This window comes from Lates calcarifer, linkage group LG3 (genome assembly GCF_001640805.2).
Source record: "Lates calcarifer isolate ASB-BC8 linkage group LG3, TLL_Latcal_v3, whole genome shotgun sequence".
NCBI lineage: Eukaryota > Metazoa > Chordata > Actinopteri > Centropomidae > Lates > Lates calcarifer.
This window is the reverse complement of record NC_066835.1, coordinates 1,454,963-1,477,097: the sequence shown is the minus strand read 5'-3', so window position 1 is coordinate 1,477,097 and position 22,135 is coordinate 1,454,963. Positions and strand designations below refer to the sequence as shown.

The window sequence follows — 22,135 nt, the reverse complement described above, 5'->3', positions numbered from 1 at the left end:
GGTGGATTATTCATGTGTTTCATTTAGACAATATGAAATAAACTGATTCTTTTCTTTTTGATGGAGGTGGGTCATTTCATTTTGCCCTCCACCTCCACCTCCTCCTCTCCTCCTCTCCTCCTCTCCTCTCTCTAAAACAAAAACAGAAAAGACCAAAAACTCAAATGCAGAAATCAGGTAAACAGAAGTAGAATTCATCACTGCATGAAATCTGATGATAACAAGAAATATTAACCTTTTACATCAGAGGGTTTATCACCCCCACCTCCTCTCCTCTCCTCTCCTCTTCTTTTTAATGTCATTTTTCCTCATCTCTTCATGTCTCTTTTCTTCTCTAATTGTTTCTCCTCTGTGCAAAAATAAATAGCAGAGAAAAAGGAATAAACTTAAAATAATGAACTAAATGAACTTAAAATCTGGTAACTAAATGGATATTGACCTTCTTTATGAGAGGGTGTTCACATCATATTGCCCTCCACCTCCACCTCCACCTCCACCTCCTCTCCTCTCCTCTTTCATCATCTAACTTTCACACATCCCTGAAATAAAAGGAAAACACAACACAATAAAACAATGAAAATAAATGGCATGCATTCCAGTCATACTTAACACAAGTACATTATTATTATTGTCTTCAACAATCAGCTGATTGCTCAGTGTATATAATGTCAGGGAGGGAATATTCACATCTGAGAAGCTGGTACAAGTGAATGTTTTTGGCACTTTTGCCTAAAAAAATATTTAATTAATCAATTAATCAATGATCAAAAATTGCTGCTAATTAATTTTCGCCAATGCACTAATCGATTAAACAATTATTCAGTTAATGGAAACAGTTTATCAAGTGGGCACATATCACAGTTCACAGTTTTCCTAGAAAATCTCTCTGTTAAGGTGTGTATTGGTTTGGGACACAGTGACATTAACTTGAATAATATTTGTGGCCTTGTGTGTAAAATACTTCAAACATATATAAGAATTAAAACTACTCTCACTACATGTATGACTTATGGTGTAAGTTAGAAGATATGGACATGTTATCTTATTTGTGGGCTACTGCTCAGCATGCTAACGGTTCAAGGTGATTGAAGGAGACCGTGAAACAAACCAAGAATTTAGCATTTGTTTTTTTTATGCAAACTTTAGTTAAGACAGTCAAAGTCAGTCCCACTTGACTAATTTACTCTGGCAGTTGAAAATATTGGCAATATTAGCAGTCAATATTGAAGTCAACAGCAAAGTGCATTAAAAAAAACATGAGTTTAAAACTCACCTTTTCCAGGTAGAACTCGTCATCAGTGACAGTAGCTGTAGATGGAAGCAGGTAGATGCTCAGGTGTGATGCAAAGTCGATGTTCGAAGTCTCTTTCTCAAAGAAATCAGCCAGTGCAAATCGAAAGCCTGAAGTTCTTCTGATCGTCCGGAGGTTGTATGTGTTTGAAAGATGATCGGTTCTGAAAGATGCTCCTGAAAAAACCATGGCAACCATGGAACCTTCAGGTCCGTCCTAACAGCACGTGTGTTCTGACAGTTACATCTCACTCTGAGAGGTTTCATCCACTCAACATGGTGATGTCCAGACAGAAAAACATTTTTGACCTAGGGGTCAAAAACAAATGAATTATCCACTTATTGTAAACACTGTCTTGGATAGTAAACAACATCAAAATAAAGGTCACTGTTATGTCATACATAACAATTTCAATAAAGAAAAACACAGTTCAAGCTCATATTTAACTATAAAGAACTTTGTTGACTTCTCCTACTGGAATAATACCATTTATATTAGTTTGCAGTTTGATAATGTAGTTGACATATCTTATATAGTTTATATCATGGTACCTGCCTTTACCAGTGGGTATTATGGAGGGCATTAGAGAGGAGGAGATGACACATTATGAAATGTAAACCCTCCATTTATCTATTTATCAGATTCTAAGTTCATTTAGTTCATTATTTCAAGTTTATTCCTTTTTCTCTGATATTTATTTTTGCAGAGAGGAGAAACATTTAGAGAAGAAAAGAGACATGAAGAGATGAGGAAAAAAGACATTAAAAAGAAGAGGAGAGGAGAGGAGAGGAGAGGAGAGGAGGTGGAGGACATTATGAAGAGTGAACACTCACATATAAAAGGTAGGAAACTAGCCTCTCTGAAAAGCAGTCTGAAAGCAGCTGTACATGTAATAACTTGAGAAAATAACTGAAGTTTTTCTCCTCTTGTGTTTTCCTTTGCAGCCAAGAAAACTCTGAACTTCCACGTGACAAACTCCAAGTGAAGCACGTTTCTCCAGAGAGTTTTGTCATGATCAGACTGTTCCTGATCAAAAACAAGTGTTTGAAATACAAAGTGACAGAAAAAGGAAACATCTCAGTTTGGTTTCTGCGGTTTATGTTTTACCACATGGTTTTGCTTTTGCATTTGATGCTCCATGTTAGAAAACCAGAAGACACTATAATGTTATATTATTGTGTTTAGTACAGGTCAGTCATTTCTAAACTTTAGCTTCAGTTAAATGATTGCATAAAGTGGGGGAAATTACATGATACTAAATCGAAGCATTTCAAAACATCTGTGTGCACTCAAAAATATTGACCCCCCCTCCCCCAGTCCCTTTATGTTAGGTGAAATACTTCATTAGGGAGGCTCGCCTTCATCATTCAAACACTTTTTACAGACTAAAGTCACTGAAACCCCATAGATTTATTGTATTTTGAAATCACATCACTGGCCTATATGGCACAGTGCAGTCAGCTCAGACTGTATGTCACAAAAATCTCATGGGAACATAAATGATTTTCATAGAACCACATACCAAAGACAGATGTGTTTCAGCAATTAGTAACAGTGTGGCAGGGATCCAAGGAGGGTTGAATCAAGGGCAAGAGTGCTGAAAAATCAAAAAACAAAAGTACTGGTACTGGTAGTTTACTTGAGTGAAATTCTACTTTTACTGCACTTATCTTAGTGCTGGAGATACCTGTTCACATTAATTTACCCTAATACAAGGGAGGTGGCAGCAATATGAACTTTAGCCTTTAGAGACAACATTTCATATGCTCTCAGTCAGAGCTGTAGTGAGTGAGACTTGGACTTGAGACAGTCACCTCAGTCATGGAAATGTGGACTTCACTGAGCGGCAGCATACTGTAAGCACACGGTTCTTGAAGTGTTATGCATAAGATATAGGGCTCAGTTACCAATGGTAGCAATAACGTTATAACACCAATGGGAGGCAGTAATGCACTAAACCGTGCCTAGTCTGCCGGAAAAGACGAAGAAGATTTCAAATGACGTAACGTGTCCTATATATATTTCTGCGACACAGTTTGCGGCCTTTTCCTCTTCTGTTGAGAGTGAGTCTGGAGGCTGTAGCAGGACTTCGTCAGCAACAGGTAAAAATAAATAAGTCATTCACCGTTTTCTCAACAGACACCGCACAGAACACAGAGAGTAACAGACTACAGACTATACACACGGCTGCCGAGATTAGGTTCACGTTGTTGTATTGGTCAAGGCCTTCAGGACACCACGTTGTCCTCACTTAGCATAGTGATTTGGTTGTCAGCTAAGTCGATGCTAATGCGGCTATCGGCTTCGAAAAAAATCCTCTGTAGAACTGAGGTGGTCTGACCGCGGTCCGTGTTTAAGTCCTAACGTAGCAGGTCTGAAGTCCCGCCATGGACCGTGTTTTTTTCCCCCGTTAGAAAAACCCTTCCTACTCTCCCTGTAAAAAGTTCAAGCAAACGTCTCTCGATTCAGAGGACGCGCCACGAGCGTTGCATGACGGTTACAGGAACGTTGTGACCGCGCCAGGCGTCTGTTTCCCCGCGACTTTTTCCTGCTCTTCCCGCTGGGTCAGCAGTTCCTGGCAGAGCCGGGGTATTTACCTCCGCTGTCCCTCCATGTCTCTGTCTCAACAACCATGCTTTCAGTCATTGCCCATAGCACTGCTACTGTATCTACTAACACATCTACCTGCAGTCAGAATGTGTTATGGATCAAATTAATTAAATTCGCCAATAATGATAATGATTGGTACAACTGCACCCCATGACACAATCCACAATGTACTAACAGTAACAGTGCAATATTAACCAAGTGATCTGGATTACTTTAAGAATGGGAACACAGAAACAAATAATAGCGGGGGTGCTGGAGGGGGTCTTAAATGATACCAGTGCTGCGTCCATCAAGATTTCAAATGAGTTACAAGAGTTGAACATGTCCAATCCAGATATGTGGATCAGTGTGTCCCACACCAGAGCCACAGTACAGACTCATCAAGGGGCTTGTCCTGTGCAGTGGGCTGATCCCAGGACAGTGGTGGCTATATAAAGTCAGGTTTTGCTTTCACCTCTGCACTATTGGTTGCTGAATGGTGACAATGAGGCCTGGCACATTCACCTTCTGTCTAGTTTAACTATTCATGTAATATTCTGGTGTAAGTGATCACCCAGTGTGCTTTAGAGACAGATCAAGGTTAATACATTTTCAGATGAAAACCAACTTTCTTTTTTCTTGTTTTTTGTAATACAGGCTGTGAGCTTATCCATCAGTTTGTGATGACCCCCTGGGACATGAGGTTAGTATTTGATGTTGGTAGTAGATTGGAGTGGTCTTTTGAAGAAACAAAATGAACCTTCTTTACTGTTGCTGTATCCCTGCTAATTTAAGACTGGTCTTTATTCACAGTGCATGTCCTATAACTAAAATATAAGACTGTACCAAAACTTTTGACCTAAAATTAAAACTAAACTCTGCTTTCAGGACACGTACCTCGTGCCAAATCAAATGCAACTGCATTGATTATTGCAGTCTGTCACTGGGAGCTGGATGGATACAGAGACGTGCTATGAAATGTTATGGAGGAGTTGATGCTGAACAAGGATGGAGATTCAGTGAGGTAACATTTGTGACATCATTCTTCTTGGCCATCCTGCTGCAGTCTGTTCTAACTGCTGACTCGGCTCCCTCTAAGAGACCCTCTGTCCCCAAAGACAGCCTGGACATGTTGTCTGTCCATTAAACGCTCTGCTCTTTTTAACAGTGGAAACGGGGCAGAACTATGACAGTGATGCACAATCCATTTCATTAAGTGAAAGGCTATACTGTATACTGTTGTTGGCACAGTATGTGCTCTGGTCCTGACACGTGGGCTGTAGAGGGCATACAGTGCAGAGAGCAATTCATTCTCTTGCAACCCACTGCTGTTGACTCTGCAGCAGTGTTACTAATGGGAACTAACAGATGTTACATTTGGCAGGTCAATGTTTTTTAGTTGTTTTTTTTAATGGTAGTGAATATAAACTGTCCTATATCATGTTTTCCAGGTGCTGGAGAAGACCTGAGTACAGCAGGGTAAGTTGAATTACAGAATGCATCTAGTGTTGACTAAGTGTTATGATGATTGGCTAAATATGTTCAACTGCTCTGAAGTGTGAGTGACAGCTGCCTCTCTGAACAACATGCTGCTGATAAGTGAATATGTTGATGGTTCTGGAAACACGTTCTCACCTTAATCCTTCCTCTGCCTCCTGTAGGGCTCCTCACTGTCCTGGCCTTCAGCACTGATGCAGCAACATACAAAGGGTGTGTGTTAGCATGACTCTTTTTTTCCATGACACCACTCCAGAGTGTGAAAACAAACAGCAGGTGCCTGCTCGACATGAATAGAGATATGATGCCATGAGGAAAACGCAACATCTTGAAAGGTAAAAGGCACCAGCATCATCAGTGATGTGTACGATGCACACGGGGGGGGGGGTAAACTAGTAACTCACAAGTACACAGGGACAGCACTGTGTGGTATCTGCAGCCAGCTGTGTGATCAGCTGGTTTGCTCAAAAGTCAGTGCTAGACAAACTCAACATCTGGCATCGTTGGTCTCCATGCTGCCTGTGTTTGGAGTCCTGGTATTTTTGTTGAAACACGCTCATTCTCTTGCTAATAGTTCATACATCTGCACTAATTGCCCTAAAGGAGTATTTAGTGATGACACAAAGAGCTGTTGTCGTCTCTTTCTCTTTGAACTGGGACTCGTAGTGTTGATTGAAAACTGACTGTCGGGTGCCGAGTAAAAATTCAAGTGTGGATTTGCTCATTCAAAGAGGAACTTGGGAATAAACAGATCCCCCTTTCTCCCACTGCTGATTCCAGTAACTAAACTAAACTGGGATCCAGGATTATGCAGAGTACTGTCTGATGCTGATTGAGATCATTCTTCATTCATGTGAGGTTGTAAGAAGATACTGCTCTTCTCTAAAAGGGGAAAAGTATGCTTAAGATAAATGCATGTTTATGCAACAAGAAATAAAACGTATTGTTATGGAGGCTACTGGATTACATTGTTTAAATGTCCTCCATATAATCAAACAGAAAAGCAAAACCCACAGGCCAGTCCTGAATTTCTTATTGGTCATTTTTGTAATTAATCAGGACAAACCTATCACAAGTGAACTGATGTTACACTATGCTGACACACACACACAAGCCCAGGTTGTCATCCCTGCACTTATATCTGTGTGTCCCTCTGGTCCTCTGTTAACACATTTCTCACTCTCATCCCTAACCTTCCTCTAGGTTTGAGCTGCAGCAAAGGATAGACTTCCAGTCCCAGACTTCAGGAGGGCTTCAGAGGTGAGTGAAGTCAGAGTATTTGGAATAACCAGGCTGAAATCTGCCACAATCCACACAGAAAAATACTGAGGCCACAATCTGTATCTTGAATTTCAACTGATGATAGAAGGGTGTTGTCTGTAAAAATGATTTGTTGGATTTATGGCCATTTGTTTTGTACACCGAGCCAACAGAGACAAATGAAGTGCACTGTGTGGTATCTGCAGCCAGCTGTGTGATCAGCTGGTTTGTTCAAAAGTCAGTGCTAGACAAACTCAACACGGCATCGTTGGTCTCCATGCTGCCTGTGTTTGGAGTCCTGGTATATTTGTTGAAACACTCATCTTAGAATCATTCCAGACTTTCTAAAACCATTTTCCTGGTTTGAGTTTACATGAATGTATCCATGTGGTTTTAGCACAGAGCTCTAACAGTATAAGCTGTAACAGTTAAGGTGCTTATAGAGAGCTCTGATTATCAGACACTTAAATCTTGATTGTTCCTCCAGGTTGGAGCTGCAGCAGAGGGTAGCCTCCTGATCCCAGACCATAGCAGGCTGTCAAAGGTGAGTGAAGTCAAAATAACTGGAAGTGACTGGATGAGTGGTCTCTACCAGTGAAAGCTGAGGTCTATCCCGACAGACCTTTAACTGTAGGGCCATGTCGTTGGAAATGCCTCAGAGAGGAAATCTGTAGTTTCGCTTTACCCACGTGTTCACTCCCATGAGCATGATGGGATATTACTGCAGAACATGTGATGATCAGTGAAGTGATGTACTCTGCCAGTTTGACAAGTAGCAGTCAGTCAGTCCTCCTGTCCTCCCTCTGCTGCTGCTGTCAGTTATTCACTCTTTCATAATGTCAGGTCTGAACGCTGTTTATTTTACTGATATGGGGGAAATTGTGTGTCAGAGCTCAGCAGGTGCTCAGCAGTTTGTCAGGCCATATTTGGGCATTAATTCAAACATAGCACCAAATCACAACAGAAGTTATTTCAAGGCACTTTTCATACACAGCAGGTCAAGACTGTACTCCTTGTATTATAATACTGAGGGTATTTTTTGCACCCCAATCAAATTGTACATGGGGTAGTTAGTAGGAACATGAAAAAGTGTATGGAAATGGCTTAATGTAGTCATTTACTGTACAATGCTAGTGTCATTCCAAGAGAAGACAGATTAATCTGTGTAGCTCATTTTATTAACAAGGTAATTCAGTGCTTTACATAAGGCGTCCAGGCAGATTTAAAAGCAACATGAGGTAATATTTAAAAAACAAAAGCACTTGGACAGAGATTGAAGAGGATGAATCATTGAGTTTTGGGAAAGCTGACCAGGTCATCTCCAACACACCTAGTCATCACCTACATATTAATGAAATGTGCAGGAAACAATAGAAAATGGGAATGATGCTGTACCTGAGGTGCTGAACAACTCAGGGAAAGCTGAACTGATTGGATAAAATGTGCTGAAATGAGGGAATTGGAATGTAATTGAAGGTCATTTTGTTTCAGAATCCTGAAACCGTCTGGGATACATGACTGCCAGCTGCCTCACTGTAAGTTTTTCTTTGTGTTTGGTGGGGTGGGGGCAGGGCTCCAGTGTTTGGAGTTGGTCATATACCAAGGCTTTCAGGACTCTGTGTTCCTGACTTGCTGTGGAGTTGACCAGAAAACAAAAACCATCCCAGTAGTCTTCTGCAGCAGCCTGCTGTGAAGGCCTACTGGGAACATGACCTGTCTTTGATTATCAGTTTTATGTTGCCATCACCTAATATTTGATATGTATCATTGTCAAAACAAAGTTCTGCATGAGTAGAATGACTGCAGCACCCTGCACATGACTACTGTTGAGTGTAACTATTTTCTTTATTTTCAGAAGCAGCAGGTTGGTGCAGAGCCATCACTGAGCAGCTGTGAGGACGTACGGTCACTCGCCTCAGAACAACGTTAACAGTTGCTTTTTAGAATGATGTTGGCTAAAGCAGCCGTGTGTTTTACTGCATCACATCAACTTTGTTCTATATGCTGTGTACACAATAACAAATAAATACACTTCTCGTCCCAGACCTTGTTTCTCTCCTATCTGAACATAAGAATTCAGAATGTGTTTAAATGGCATGTGGAATTGATGTATGGCTAGTTTGTACACTTCCCTGCTACGAGATGACTTTTGCCCCTGGCTGCTGTTAAAAACAGCAACTGTAACTGTAGCAGCATATTTCCTCCACTAGTGGGCAGTGTGTTTCTATGAACACAATGACTGGTTTATAGACTACATACAAATCATGAATGTAGATCTGGATACAGATCAAAATGCTGACCATTCATTTAAAATTTTTGATACATTACAATACAATTCAAATATGAGAGTGCTTCAAAAAGTTTGTGGAAAAAGTACATAGCTAAAAATCCTGCAGGGATTTTGATCTCAATGCGCCTGTACATTCTTGTACTGACATGACAACATGTTCTAACATGAACCTTTAAATGCCTGTTGCAATGCAAAAATAAACCCCCTCATAAGTAAATCAATTTCAAAAAGGACAATTCAAATCACTAATGTCATAAATGGCAGCACCGTAACATTAAGATGTAAAATAAGGAATATAATATACAAGTGGTCAGATACGTTGATCATAAAATAGACAGCTTTTGCAAATCAACATTTTAGTATTTTTTGTAGAAGATTTTCTAATTTAAATAGACTTTAAATTTTGGTGTGATTTTATTTCCAAACTCATTTTTTTACTCTCCATTTGAAAACCAAACTTTTTTTTCCCATTTCTTTGGCAATATGTTTCAGTGTTTGTTAACTTCCAAAGATTCTAATCAGTCATCAGATGATGCCTCTGGGCTATGCCAGCAGACTTCGTGGATATATAAGGAGACTGCTACAGGACCAGCCTGGCTGAGTTTGAGTTGTGCTGTGCAGAGTTAGGGTTGGTACACAGTTCTATACAGTCAATAGCCTCTGTTCTAATCCATATTATGGCAAGAACCACTCAACTAAGTAAAGAGAAACAACAGTCCATCATTACTTTAAGACATGAAGGTCAGTCAATGCAGAAAATTAACAGCCCCTCAGATTAGAGCCCATAAATGCTTCACAGAGAGCTGCACACTTAACCAGCGCGGCTACCACAGCATTCTGCAGTGACATGCCATCCCCTCTGGTTTGTGCTTAGTGGGACCATCATTAGTTTTTCAACAGGACAATGACAACAAACACACCTCCTGGCTTTATAAAGACTATCTGACCAAGAAGGAGAGTGATGGAGTGCTGTGTCAGGTGACCTGGCCTCCACAGTCACCTGACCTAAACCCAAGTGAGATGGTTTGGGATGAGTTGGACTGCAGAGTGAAGTGCTCAGCACCTCTGGGAACTCCTTCAAGACTGTTGGAAAACCACTCCAGGTGACTACGTCATGAATCTGACTGAGAGAAGGTCAAGAGTGTGCAAAGCTGCCATTAAAGCAAAAGGTGGCTACTTTAAAGAATCTAAAATATAAAACATATCATACTATGGAGCTTGAAAAACACGTCATTTTTAAGTTGGAAGCTTTATTACAGGCTAAGATCAGTGGAGTTTAAACTGTGTTTTGGGAATTTTAAATGAGAAATGGTTGCTGTTTGTAATATACGTATATTATGTATATAATATAATGTATAACTATATTTTGGCAGGGCTTTCTTACCTTTTCATAGTTAAAAGCTACTATTTGTTCACTGCTCTCCACAGTTATATGTTACATTCAGGACATTCAGGAGCTAAGCTATGGGTGGAGTGAATATATTGAATAAATAGTCAAGTCAAGTCAAATTTTATTTATATAGTGCCAATTCACAACAGAAGTTATCTCGAGACGCTGTAAAAAATTATATATCATTCACCCATTTATTTATTTATTTTTAAGACACTGTTAAAGACCTGATTGTATTTAATATTGCAAAACTGTGCAAAAAATCTGAAGGTGAACTCCTTTATTTGTGACTTCTTTCTGCCAAAGTGGACATGAGCCACATGTAGTTTGTACTAGCTGAGCTAATGGGCATGCTCTGTAACATGTATATAACACTGTATGTGGACTAGTACACATACAGTAACAGTGTAGTCAGGAGTTTATGTTAGTTTGCACTAACAACATCATTAAGCTTCCATATGCAAATTTCTTTAGGGCTGCATGGTGTGACTGCTATAAAACAATGAAACACTTGAACATTTGTGTCCAGCTGTTATAGAAACAGGCATTTTCACCAACGACATGAATGTCCCACATATTTGACTGGAAAAATGAAAAATAAAGTGATTTTTTTTTTTTTTAATGAATTGACACTAAATGCCACCCATGAGGAGTAAGAGAGACCGGAGGGTGAATAGTGATGAAACCATGACTAAAAACCCAAAATGTGCATTGAAGACCTGAGAACAAAAATGTAATCCTCACACAGAAAACTTCCCTGAACTATTTGTGAACTTTAACTTTCAGGTGACAACAATAAAAGGCAACACAGTACAGAAAGAACAGCATGATACAAAAGTATACTAACTAAATACATAGATATTACCCCAAATAACTTGAGTGCAAGGTGCAGAAACGACAAAACAGTGTCTTAAATAATCTGAGCTGGAAGTGAGTTAAGAATTACTAAAGGTCGCAATTTATAAAAAATAAAAATACATGTGCAAATTTAGCAAGATACTAAAATACTCCTAGCTAAAAATAATTTAAGAATTACTGAAGGTCGCAATTTATATCAAATAAAATGACATGAGTTCCTGATGAAAGGATGTTTTCAGTTTATATACAGGGAACATTTAACCATCAGTTACACACAGGAAGAACAAACACACATGCAATTACATGAAAAGACTGAAGCTGATCCATTGATCCACTCTGCATTTCACAATGGGGGTTATATAATGAAATGACACTTATGTATATAGTATTTGTAATGATGATGATATTGTTAAAAATAAAATTTAATCTTCATGACGACTCATAACTGGATAAAGAGAGGAAATCTGGATTTATGGATTTGGAGCTCAGCCAGTCACAAAGGATTCCATAAGTGCTGGATCATGTCACAAACATAAAACAGGTGCTCTGCTGTTTCTTCATGTACATGGGTCTGCTGTGGTGCATCCCTTTAAGTGCTGCTGCCGCAAGGAACTGTGGGACGGCATTACCTCCTTTCCTTTCATTCAAGGAAGGTCCAGTGTATCCTGTATCCCCTCAGGAAGCACTGAAGCTCCTTTAGAGACCTGGACCAGCTCTGATCATGGCTTAGACTCAGATACTTCAGGGTCAGTTAGGAACCTTCCTAAGCTAATTTTTACCACAGCCCCTGTGTTGGTTTGTGCACCTCTCTCTACCCCAGCTGACTCACTGGCTGATAAGCCTGCACTGATCTCATTCACTGGTCAGACTAGATTCTTTGCCCAATCACACAAACCTCTCTTAATCTTCAGTAATATATGACAGTACAATCAAATCATATACGCTTTGTTTTATCATTGGGAGTGCAACATCAGACAGCACAGCTCACCTTCAGAGCTGATCAACAGCCCCATTCTCAGTCAAGACACAAGCTGGCAACCTTCAACAATCAGACTGGACATGAGACACAGACACGTAATAGGTCCCCTGCCCCTCCCACAGAGGGGCGAGACCTGCCGGCTGAAATGAGGCGCCTGCGTCATTTGAGGTTGTTTTGTGTTGTGTTTTCAGTAGCATTGTGCGGGTGAACCAAACTCTACGACACAAAAATTCCTCTAAAAGTTTTATGGTAGAAAATTCTCCAGTGGGTGAAAGTTCACAATGAAATCTCATCAGATCCAAAAACAGCTTCTGGTCCAAGCCCCCAGCAACAACAGTGGGTTGAGCAGATCACATTACACCATACAAACACATTACAAAAGAAACACCTGTGTAACTAGGAAGAAAAAATCCTGAGTGTCACACACATTCAAAAACTCCAAATGGAGTGTGAGGAACGTATTGTTGTGTGTGGGCAGTCAGCCAGGTGGACACACAGACAGGCAGCCCTGCCAATATAAAATGTTCAGCTCACACAACATATACACTAATTAACCTTGTTACCTAGGTATGTTGTATATATGTAGTACTGTGAAAAAGCTTTGTCATTTAAAGATTTAATGACCATCCATATTTATTTTTAGGCCTTTTTGATGAGATACAAACAGAAAAAAACAGGAAATATGTGCAGAAAAATTTTAAAAACACAATTTTCAGAACAAAATGGCCTCTACAGGCAAAAGTATTTAGTGTGACCTCTCTTGGCACTAAGCACATCGAACTCATTTGGGGACACTGTCTTAAAGATTCAGAAGTAATCTTCTGGTATATTTTACCAAGCTTCTTTCAGCACTTCCCTGCTTTGGATTTAGGCTGTCTTTTCTTTCTTTGTCTGTCCAGGTGATCCCATACTGCCTCTGTAATATTCAGGTGTGGACTCTGTGGAGGTCACTCCATGACTGTCTTATCAGTTGTTTTTCACTGCATTAGCAGTGTGCTTCAGATCATTATCATGCTGAAAAATGAAACCATTTCATATCAGGCACTTTACAGAATGAATGGCACAATGAATTAAAACATGTCTGTACTTTTCCGCATTCATGACCCCATCAATTCAGACAATATCACCAACAACACTGGTAGAAATACAGCCCCAAACCAGCACCGACCGTCTACCATGTTTCACCGAAGGCTGCAAACACTTATTCTTCCATCTCTCTCCAGCTCTTCTCACATATTGTCGACAACTGGAACTAAACATTTCAAACCCTCCATAATTCAACATCTTCATTCCAATCGTTGTGAGCTTTAGCATATCTTAGCGTTTTCACCCCGTTCCCCTTCTGCAAAAGTGGTTTCTTGGCAGCTAAATTTCCACATAGACCGTTCCTGATCAAGCTTCTTTGGACTGTAGAAGGGTCAACTTGGCATCCTGATGAAGCTTCCAGATGCTGAGCCAGGTCCTTGCTGGAACTTTTTCGGTTTCTCAAAGAAGAAACAGGGAAACTTCTCATCAGATTTTGAAAGTTTTCTTGGCTTTCCAGTCTTTTTTTTTTTTTTGTCCTTGACCTCTCCTGATTCTTCAGATTTCTTAATAACTGGCCAGGGTGTCATGTAAGTTGACAGTGTGCTTTACTGATGTTTACTCCCAGACAAAAGTCAATGGAATTAGCACAAACAGTGATACACAGTGACCCTGGAACTTTCAGGGCTCCAGGAGTCCATATTTCTTCCTCAGCCTGTGGGGATGCAGCCTTGCCATACAATAAGCATGGTACTCATACAGAGCAGGGTGGGTGGTATATACTGTAAATATTTGCCTTTAACACCAGCAGCACACTTATAAAACTCTAAGCTATTAGTTAACTGCTCTTTCCAAGGTCAGAAATGAACTGTTGAACTCAACATTGAAGTCAACATGAATGTGAAGTCCTCAGAATCACAGAAAGCTTTCACTCATACACGTCTCTGAAAACTCAGTCTGCTAATGTGGACTGTGTCGTACAGTTGAAAGCTGTTTCATCAGTTTCCCAGGTCAATTTTATCATTTGCCCATGACCTTCACCCATCTATTCTAAAAATATAATCTAGACATTTCACACAAACCTTATTTTACTGATGCAGTATAGCTGTATAGTATATGCACAATACTGCTTAGGTTGTTAATAATGTTAATTGTGAGACAGAATTGGGTAAATAGTCAATAAATGTAGTCAATAAATGCAGTAACATGTATACATTGTGAATGATTATGCAGAAATCTTTACTACTTACTGGAAGTATATGTACCAAGTAATAAGAGTTTAAAACATCTCCACAGTTAGTTCAGTCCGGGAGTCTTAAAATCATAAACCTAAAACCCCCCCAGGCCACGTCTCTTTAGTCCAACCTGTGATAAAGGTTTGAAAATGCCCAAATGAATATTTATAATATTCAGAATTAAGTATCTTACATTCATACTACCAACTATATTCATTTACAATAGCCAACATCCACACTCCAATTTCTTTAGGATGTTATTCATAATTATTTCATATATGTTACATCAATAACCTTCAGTGTGAAATACTTAATGTTTTCTGTGGGTATGTGTGTATATTAACATTAACAGCAGGCCCTGTAGGTTTTGGGGTTCAGTGTCTGTGATGAGGTGACTGTGTGAGTCAGATGGATGCTGGTTTCCAGACCAACCCTTCCCTGGTTTCACTGTTTACTACAAATGTTCTGTTCTTTCTGTCTGCCTCTCACTTCCTGTGTTCACATTCGCTCAGCACGTCCTACATTCCCTCAGCCACGCGGTGTCCACGCGTCGGTTTCGGCCGCTGATTGGCTAGAGCTCACACAAACAAAGGTTTTCCACCAATGGCAGCGGTGTGCACGCGCTGAGCCATGCTGTTCATTCTGGCTTCTCGTGCCCCGCTGAAGCTCGTCATATAAAAACAGCGGCTCGCCTTTGTTTACAGCAGATAAGTCGAGATCGATTTGAGGACTACGGATCCACACCTCCGTTTTTCTTTATCTTTAGCTTGCGTACCTGCAGGAAGCAGTCATGGTGGCCATGACGAAGAGAATGAAAACCTTCCAAATTACCTTTACGGATCCCAGTAAGACTTTTTACTGCGGCGGGGACAAGGTGTCCGGTCGGATAGAAGTGGAGGTGAACGAGGTGACGCGAGTGTCCGCAGTGAAGGTCCTGGGTCTGGGCTGCGCTAAAGTGGAGTACGCTAAAGGCAAGCAGCGGTGCCGACAGGAGGCCGAGTACCTCCGATACGAAGAAGTACTGCGACTGGACGACCAGCCTACAGGTACGGACACTAAGCTCTCACACTGTCACAGTCTGAAACCAGCTTTGTTATTTACCAGCATTACCGGAATGAAGCCAGTATGAACAGCCACTCTGATGTAGTAAAGAAAGACACTGAAGCAAATAGAGGAGACTGAGGAATATTTATTTCACACGTTGAATCAAACCGCTGTCAGCAGCCACACCAGACACTCAGCAAAGCAACTTAATTACTCAAAATAAGGAACATGTGCTTGTCATTTGACAGGGTAATTGAACGTATTTCATTTTCTCTTTCCAGACTCAGACGGATCTGTCGTTTTGAGGCCTGGCAACAAATACGAGTACTCCTTTGGATTTGAGCTCCCACAGCAAGGGTAAGGCAACATTTCTCAGCTCACATGATACCACAGGCCTGTGGATGTAAACCTCTTCACTGAGCAGTGTTTTGAGGAAAACCTTTGAGTGACACTTGTTCCGCTCCTTGTTATAGGCAGTTGGTGTCATCCTACAAGGGGAAGTTTGGCTATGTCCACTACTGTGTGAAGGCCCTGTTAGAGAGGCCACAGCAGCAGACGCTCGAGTGCAAGAAATCCTTTGAGGTGGAGGAGCCCCTGGATGTCAACACCCCAGACCTGTTGGTGAGTTCACTGACACAGCATAACACAGGTTTATTTTATGGGCTTATCTTAGCTTAACATATTCATACATATACATTTAGTGCAGTGCTGCTGAGTTTTGACATGGAGTCTTACTCTCCTGCGTTTCCTCAGTCTCCCACAGGTGGCATGAAGGAGAAGAAGGTCACCTGCATGTTCATCCCCGATGGCCAGGTGTCACTGAATGCAAAAATTGACCGGCGTGGTTTCTGCGAAGGTGAAGACATCTACATCAATGCAAAGTTCGAGAACACCTGCTCCCGCATTGTGATACCCAAGGCCGCCATCATCGCCAAACACATCTACCAGGCTAACGGCCGCACCAAGGTCTTCCGCCAGAAGCTGTCCTCAGTGAGAGGGAACCACATTATCTCTGGCATGTGTGATGCCTGGCAGGGGAAGACCATCAGGGTGCCAAAGATCAAACCATCCATGCTGGGCTGCAACATCATCCGTGTGGAGTACGCTCTGATGGTAAGCCTCTACCTTCAGCAAGTACCAGTGGTTTTTTGGCCATTCCTTTTGAAAACTGAAAATCAGTTTTAAAATATGTACCCATTATCCTTTTTCCAGATCTACGTCCACATCCCTGGTAGTGAGAAGCTGATCCTGGAGCTGCCGCTGGTCATTGGGACTGCCGGTCTAGGCAGCCGCAGCAGCAGCGTGAGCAGCCAGGAGGGCTCGGTCAGCAACGCCTCTCAGAGCTGGGTGTCCCTCAGGATGCCCTCTGAGCCGCCCAGCTACGCCGACATCACCCGCGACTGCCGCCTGGACCAGCCCCTCACACCTCTGCTGGACGACTTCGACGGAGACGACAGCCCCATCTTCATGAACACTCCAGCCTTCCAGTTCCCACCGCCACCTGTATACACTGAGGTGTGGTGTCCCAATCAAGTTGTTTGAATAACTGAACATAGCATTCTGTAGTTAATACAAAGTTACCTTTGTGATAGTCTAACTAATAATTCTCCCCCAGGCAGAGGAGGAGTACAGTGGCAATGCTCGCATGATGCCAGTCTGCTGAAGTCCAGCAGGGATTCTGAGACTGTGGTCCCAGCTCTCAGGGACCATTCATCTAAGGCACTTGAAAAGGAGGCAGAAGGTCCAAACTCCAGAGGGAGACATGTCGGATGGAAAACTAAAGCCGAGACTGGAGGTGGACAGAATGATGCTTTCCGGTTCTGTTAGCTGTCTTCACCACGCTTTTCAGGTGGTAGATGTGGAGGTGCACCATAGAGCCTGTGGTGCTCCCTATCAGAATAAGCTGTCCTTCCAGAGACTCTTTAACTGTCAGGGTCTCACTGTCCATTCGCAGCCACTTTATAATCTGTTAATGGGGCCAAATGTTGTAAGAGTCAGCCCAAAGCCTGCTGTGACATCTTTGCTTTTTTTGGGTTTGTCTTTTCCTCATAATGCTTTGTCATTCCAGTCAAACCCTGTGTTTTTAAGGGATTTTGCTTGTGGAACCATCCATTTTACTGACAGAAGTCAGCTTCTGTTGCTGTAAAAAGAATTGTCTAATGTTGTTGCCTCTTGAGAATTACAGCATGTAAATAATCGTCATCAGATGCTAATAGAATGTCATGCAGGATCCATATTTTCCTATGTACCAGTGTTTGAAAATATTCCTTTGTTTTATTGCACTTGATTGACGTATTTTGCTCCACTTCTGCCCACAAGAGTTTCTGTTTGTTTAGTTTGAACTGTGTTTGGCAGGTGGAGAGTGAATTTTTTTGAAGTAAATCACTCCAAACTTGTTTGAACCTCACATTTAATTTCCAAACCCCAGTTTAGTGATTGGCTGTTTTTGTTTTTTCTTGACACTGTTAGTGCCAAACGTGATTTGTACAGATGACATGCTCTGATACCATGGAACGCACCTTATTTGAGGATAATCATTGTATCTGTTCTGCAGTTGTCCTAGACGATATTTCACTGTGAGATCTCCACTGTGGTGATTTCACAACTTCTGTTCTTTCAGGGCATAAAGAAAATCACTGTTAAAGACTGATTTGTGAGAAAGTATGTTTGCAATGCATCCTTGATACTTCAAAGTATTTTTGTATGAAACCCTATGGGTTAGTTTTTTTTTTATTAAAGAAATGTTGAAAAATATCCAGTGTTTCTGCTCCTCCTTTTTAACTCAGCCATCAGGTTGTGGGTCAGCGAGGTGTGGTGGAAGAGACCAGCAGTCTTCAGGACCACTGGGACCCTGTAGAGAGCATCATCACTGTAGGAATCGTGGTTATATCATGGCCTTAATCAGCCTTTTGACCTCCATACAGGCTTAAACACATAGGCCGCCACAGTAAAGCTGTCTTCCACAGAAGCGAGTCACAGCCTGTATAATATTCTGGTACAGTATGACCTCTCACTTTGTCACACAGGAAGACTACTGAGTGCTGAATATTCACCGACATACAGACCTGGAAACACAAGACGTTGAAGCATGATCTCCTGCTGTGACGTGTCCTCTTGTCCTCATTAAATGACGAGGACCAGTGTCCACAGACGTTCAGCTGAGACGAGATCCAGAGCCTGCGGGAGGGATCAGACGTCCCATCAGGCCACGGGGATGCACTGGATTCTCTAGGAGGAGCTGGAGGATGTGATTGGTGAGCTGCCAGGTGCCGTTACATAAATGGAGATGAGCAGCAGCTGCCCTTTGTTGGAGATGTGAAGAGAACATTCAGGGCTTCACCACCACCCTCCAACACACTGACTTCCTTGAAAGCTGACGGATTATTTTGGCTTTTACAACAGTTAAACAGTTAGTAATGAGACACTGGAGGAAAAGCATCCATCCTTCTAATGGAGAACAGACTAGAGCACTGTTGAAACCAGCATGGAATATACTGCATAGATCACTCCCAGTGTCTGGTCAGACTGTGTGAAATGGATGTTCATGGTACACCACGAGCGTGCGTCGCTGTGTGAGGTGGCAGGTAACATGAAAATGTTTCTGGATGTCTTGGAGCCTCACTGATGTCACAGAGACAACGGACACCTTTAATACTCCACCGAGGGGATGGAGCTAGCCACACACCCAATCAAGGATTGCTACATGCAACTAGTTTAGTTTTTATGAAATATGTGTATCTGAAAATACCAGTCAGAGGAGGTGTCCTCCACAACAGCAGAAACAGGGAAATCCTGTTGTTGGCTGAAAATCCAGCCAGTGTTCCTGCTGTGGGGGTGTGCAGCCAGAGGCCTGAGCATGATTATTTTTCCCTTTAGAAAAGTCAGCTCTTTGCTCTGGGCTGCTGACATCAAGTAACTGCTGAGAGCAACAGATAAGGAAAGTGTTTTATCAGTGAGGCGCTCAATGAACGGGGGCTGCTGCGCTGGGCACGTATCTCCACCGCTGTAGGCCGGGCTGGGGGGGACACTTCATTACGAAAGTTAGTACTGGATATTCATAATGTTCTAAGGACATTAAATTGTCAGTATGTTGCAGTTTATGACCATTTCAGCAGCAGTGGTGACGTCACAAGAATGCCTCAATTCTGAATGTTCATTAGCAGCCAAACTGTCATGTTTCCATTTGAAGTTGTCACTCTACAGAAAGACACATGGTGAGGGCTGTGTACAATACAGTGGCAAGCGTCAACAAATGGAAAAACACACTCAGTGTGTGTTTGACATGTGCATGGAAAGTACTGCACAGCTGTCCACTGTCCATCTGCTTTCCAAGAAAGGACTAATCAGGGAGGAGAAACTGATCCTTTAAACCTCAAGTCTCCCAGTTTTCCATCACCTCTGATCCCACAACTCCATCAGTACAAAACAACATTCTAGTTTAGTGGCCATGTGTTGTACACCCCACCATCCACACACACCACACACACACACCACACAAATGAGTTAGAGGAGTGTGTTAATTTGGGTGAATAAGTAGGTGATTTCTTTCCGTTTCTTTGTTTGAGGGGATCAGTAACACCCTTTTTCTGTTTTCACCTGTGTCTGTTTGTGAGCAGGACGACACACAGGTACTGAACTGATCTGGGGGGATGGGAGTCATTCAAGTTTGGTGTAGATCCTGTTAAAGGGGCAGATCCATAGATTCTTAACATGGTGAGAGAGGGCATTTTTTTTGACATTTTGACCTCAGTGGAGGAATGTGTTGTACTAGGATGCTGAACAATGTGCCAGTTGGCTTTTCAGCGACTTTGGCTGTGTTGATGAAAATGGTTGTAAAATTTGGCCTGGCTATGTATTTTTGCTATGCACTTAAAAATCAACTTTGCTTTCAGTATATTGAAACTCTTTCTGTTTTTGTGCTTTTTCCCTATAAAAATGTAGGTATTATCACAGAACATAATGGCATTCATAAAAAATAAAAAAATATATATTGATGCATAATATTTCTATGGCAATCTTTAACTTTTTTGTGTCCAAGGACACAGGTGGAGACCGTACATTCCTATATTACCTATAGGTGTTCAGCTGGGTGGAGATCTGGAGACTGAGGCCATAGCATGTGGTTGGTATATGAGGCAGCAGGCTCAGGCTCAGTGGCTGTGATTTCAATGAAAAATCAACTGCCTGATACAACAGGAAACATCTCTGTGATTCAGCTTCCTAATGTTAGGACAGTGAGCACAGCCTGGAGAGTTTTATTCAGCAGAAGCAAACGTAACACTAAGTTACACAGACAGTCTTATGGTGACCATGACCTGGTTTACTGCATTTACTCTCCCAACTGCTGCGGTGGCTCGTTAGCTCGTCAGGATGTGAGGAGACGACTCGTGACTTAGCTGAAGACACAGCAGAAGAAGAAGAAAAAAAAAAAAAAAGTCAGAAGAAAATGACAGAAAACTTTGGGATGAGGTTGTTGAGTGATCAGAGTCTCAGACTGTTTTCAGGGCATCTCTGTTTGTACCTGAGCTGGCTCAGACCTGAACCAACCCTCAGTTATGCTGCTTTAGGCCTGGACTGCCAGGGGACTTCCCATGATGCACTGAGCTTCTCCTCTCCCTCTCTATCTTTATATATATTCCTATCCTATAAATAACATGTTACTAACTTGATATCTTTCCTTTCCCACAGTTTTGTGCTCTTTCCTCTCCCACTCTTTCTGCAGGTATTTCTGCTCCGGAGCTGTAGGACCTCATCTGTGATGAGTTAAATTATTAGTCCTACAATGATGTTGTGGACCTATGATTAAGATGAATTAATGAATTAGACCACTTTATGTCACATGGTTTTGTTCTGGTACATATATAGGTCAAAGGTCAGTGGATATATTGTGTATACTGTTATACACAGCAGATACATCTTGTACTTTCCTTATGACTCATCTCTGGGTATCATCCCCAGCTCTGTAAATAAATCTGACACAACATGGTCTCATGCTTAAAGTTTGTATGTGGGAAGTAACACCATTGTGCTCATGGTACCAGCATGCAGCACGCCTCGCCCTGTTCTCAAACACACTCTCTGATTGGCTGAGGCGATGAAGCACTCGCCTCCTCTTTGGCTGAAGCGATTGTTCACGAGGGTTAGCATTCGAGGACTGCATGCTCACACACACACACACTGAGCTGGTTTCCTCCAGGCATAGATTTGTTCATCCTCCCCTGTTTGTTCCATGAGTGCAGACTGTGATTCACTACAGGAAGTTCACTGTGCCAACACAGCAAGTTTGGTCATGAGCCTGAGGTTAGCTATGATACAAAGCGTGCTTCTGATAAACACACACATACTTACAGTTAATGAAACATTCATAAGGAAGCACTCGCTCTAAAAGAATCGAGTAATAACCCAGGTGAAGAGACTGGTCTGAGGCTGACACTTATTATCATTCCAAACAGCATTTACTGTTTACTGAAAACTGCTGATGCCCTTCTGTCTGTTAAATAAGTCAGTGTTCACACTGAATTTTCATTCAGGCCTTTAGAACCATCTCAGATGGACTCCACATGGACTCCAGTCAGTGTTTTCAAATCATTTTGCGACCACTCGTCATTAACTTACTGACATACTTCCCAGCATGCATTGTCCTTAGCTGGATTTGTTAGAGTCTAGATAAGGCTTCATG

The 22,135-nt window shown here is 41.7% G+C and overlaps 1 protein-coding gene, 1 long non-coding RNA gene and 4 other non-coding genes across 6 annotated transcripts; all 6 read left to right on the top strand.

The window, feature by feature from the left end:
* Window positions 1-3,303: 3,303 nt before the first annotated feature.
* Window positions 3,304-8,679, top strand: LOC108896195 (uncharacterized). The gene is made up of 9 exons (XR_001963075.2): window positions 3,304-3,393; window positions 4,538-4,583; window positions 4,769-4,904; window positions 5,332-5,359; window positions 5,542-5,712; window positions 6,581-6,637; window positions 7,125-7,181; window positions 8,129-8,172; window positions 8,493-8,679. It is a non-coding gene; the product is annotated as an uncharacterized LOC108896195 (long non-coding RNA).
* On the top strand, window positions 5,396-5,467 carry LOC127142307 (small nucleolar RNA Z40). Its single transcript, XR_007812893.1, has one exon. It is a non-coding gene; the product is annotated as a small nucleolar RNA Z40 (small nucleolar RNA).
* LOC127142311 (small nucleolar RNA SNORA8) lies at window positions 5,796-5,933 on the top strand. Its single transcript, XR_007812897.1, has one exon. It is a non-coding gene; the product is annotated as a small nucleolar RNA SNORA8 (small nucleolar RNA).
* Window positions 6,823-6,958, top strand: LOC127142314 (small nucleolar RNA SNORA8). Its single transcript, XR_007812900.1, has one exon. It is a non-coding gene; the product is annotated as a small nucleolar RNA SNORA8 (small nucleolar RNA).
* Window positions 7,238-7,371, top strand: LOC127142321 (small nucleolar RNA SNORA18). The gene has a single exon (XR_007812907.1). It is a non-coding gene; the product is annotated as a small nucleolar RNA SNORA18 (small nucleolar RNA).
* Window positions 8,680-15,113: 6,434 nt separating the features above from the next.
* LOC108896194 (thioredoxin-interacting protein-like) lies at window positions 15,114-18,210 on the top strand. The gene is made up of 6 exons (XM_018695228.2): window positions 15,114-15,458; window positions 15,738-15,813; window positions 15,930-16,077; window positions 16,210-16,569; window positions 16,669-16,971; window positions 17,072-18,210. Exons 1-6 carry the CDS (start codon window positions 15,203-15,205, stop codon window positions 17,117-17,119), a joined length of 1,191 nt encoding a protein of 396 aa, XP_018550744.1. The 5' UTR covers window positions 15,114-15,202; the 3' UTR covers window positions 17,120-18,210.
* Window positions 18,211-22,135: the final 3,925 nt, after the last annotated feature.

Coding starts and splice junctions, on each gene's coding strand:
- LOC108896194 (XM_018695228.2), top strand. CDS start 15,203: ATGGTGGCCATGACGAAGAGAATGAAAACCTTCCAAATTACCTTTACG. Junction 15,814..15,929: donor TTTGAGCTCCCACAGCAAGG/GTAAGGCAACAT, acceptor TCCTTGTTATAG/GCAGTTGGTGTCATCCTACA. Junction 16,570..16,668: donor GTGTGGAGTACGCTCTGATG/GTAAGCCTCTAC, acceptor TCCTTTTTCCAG/ATCTACGTCCACATCCCTGG.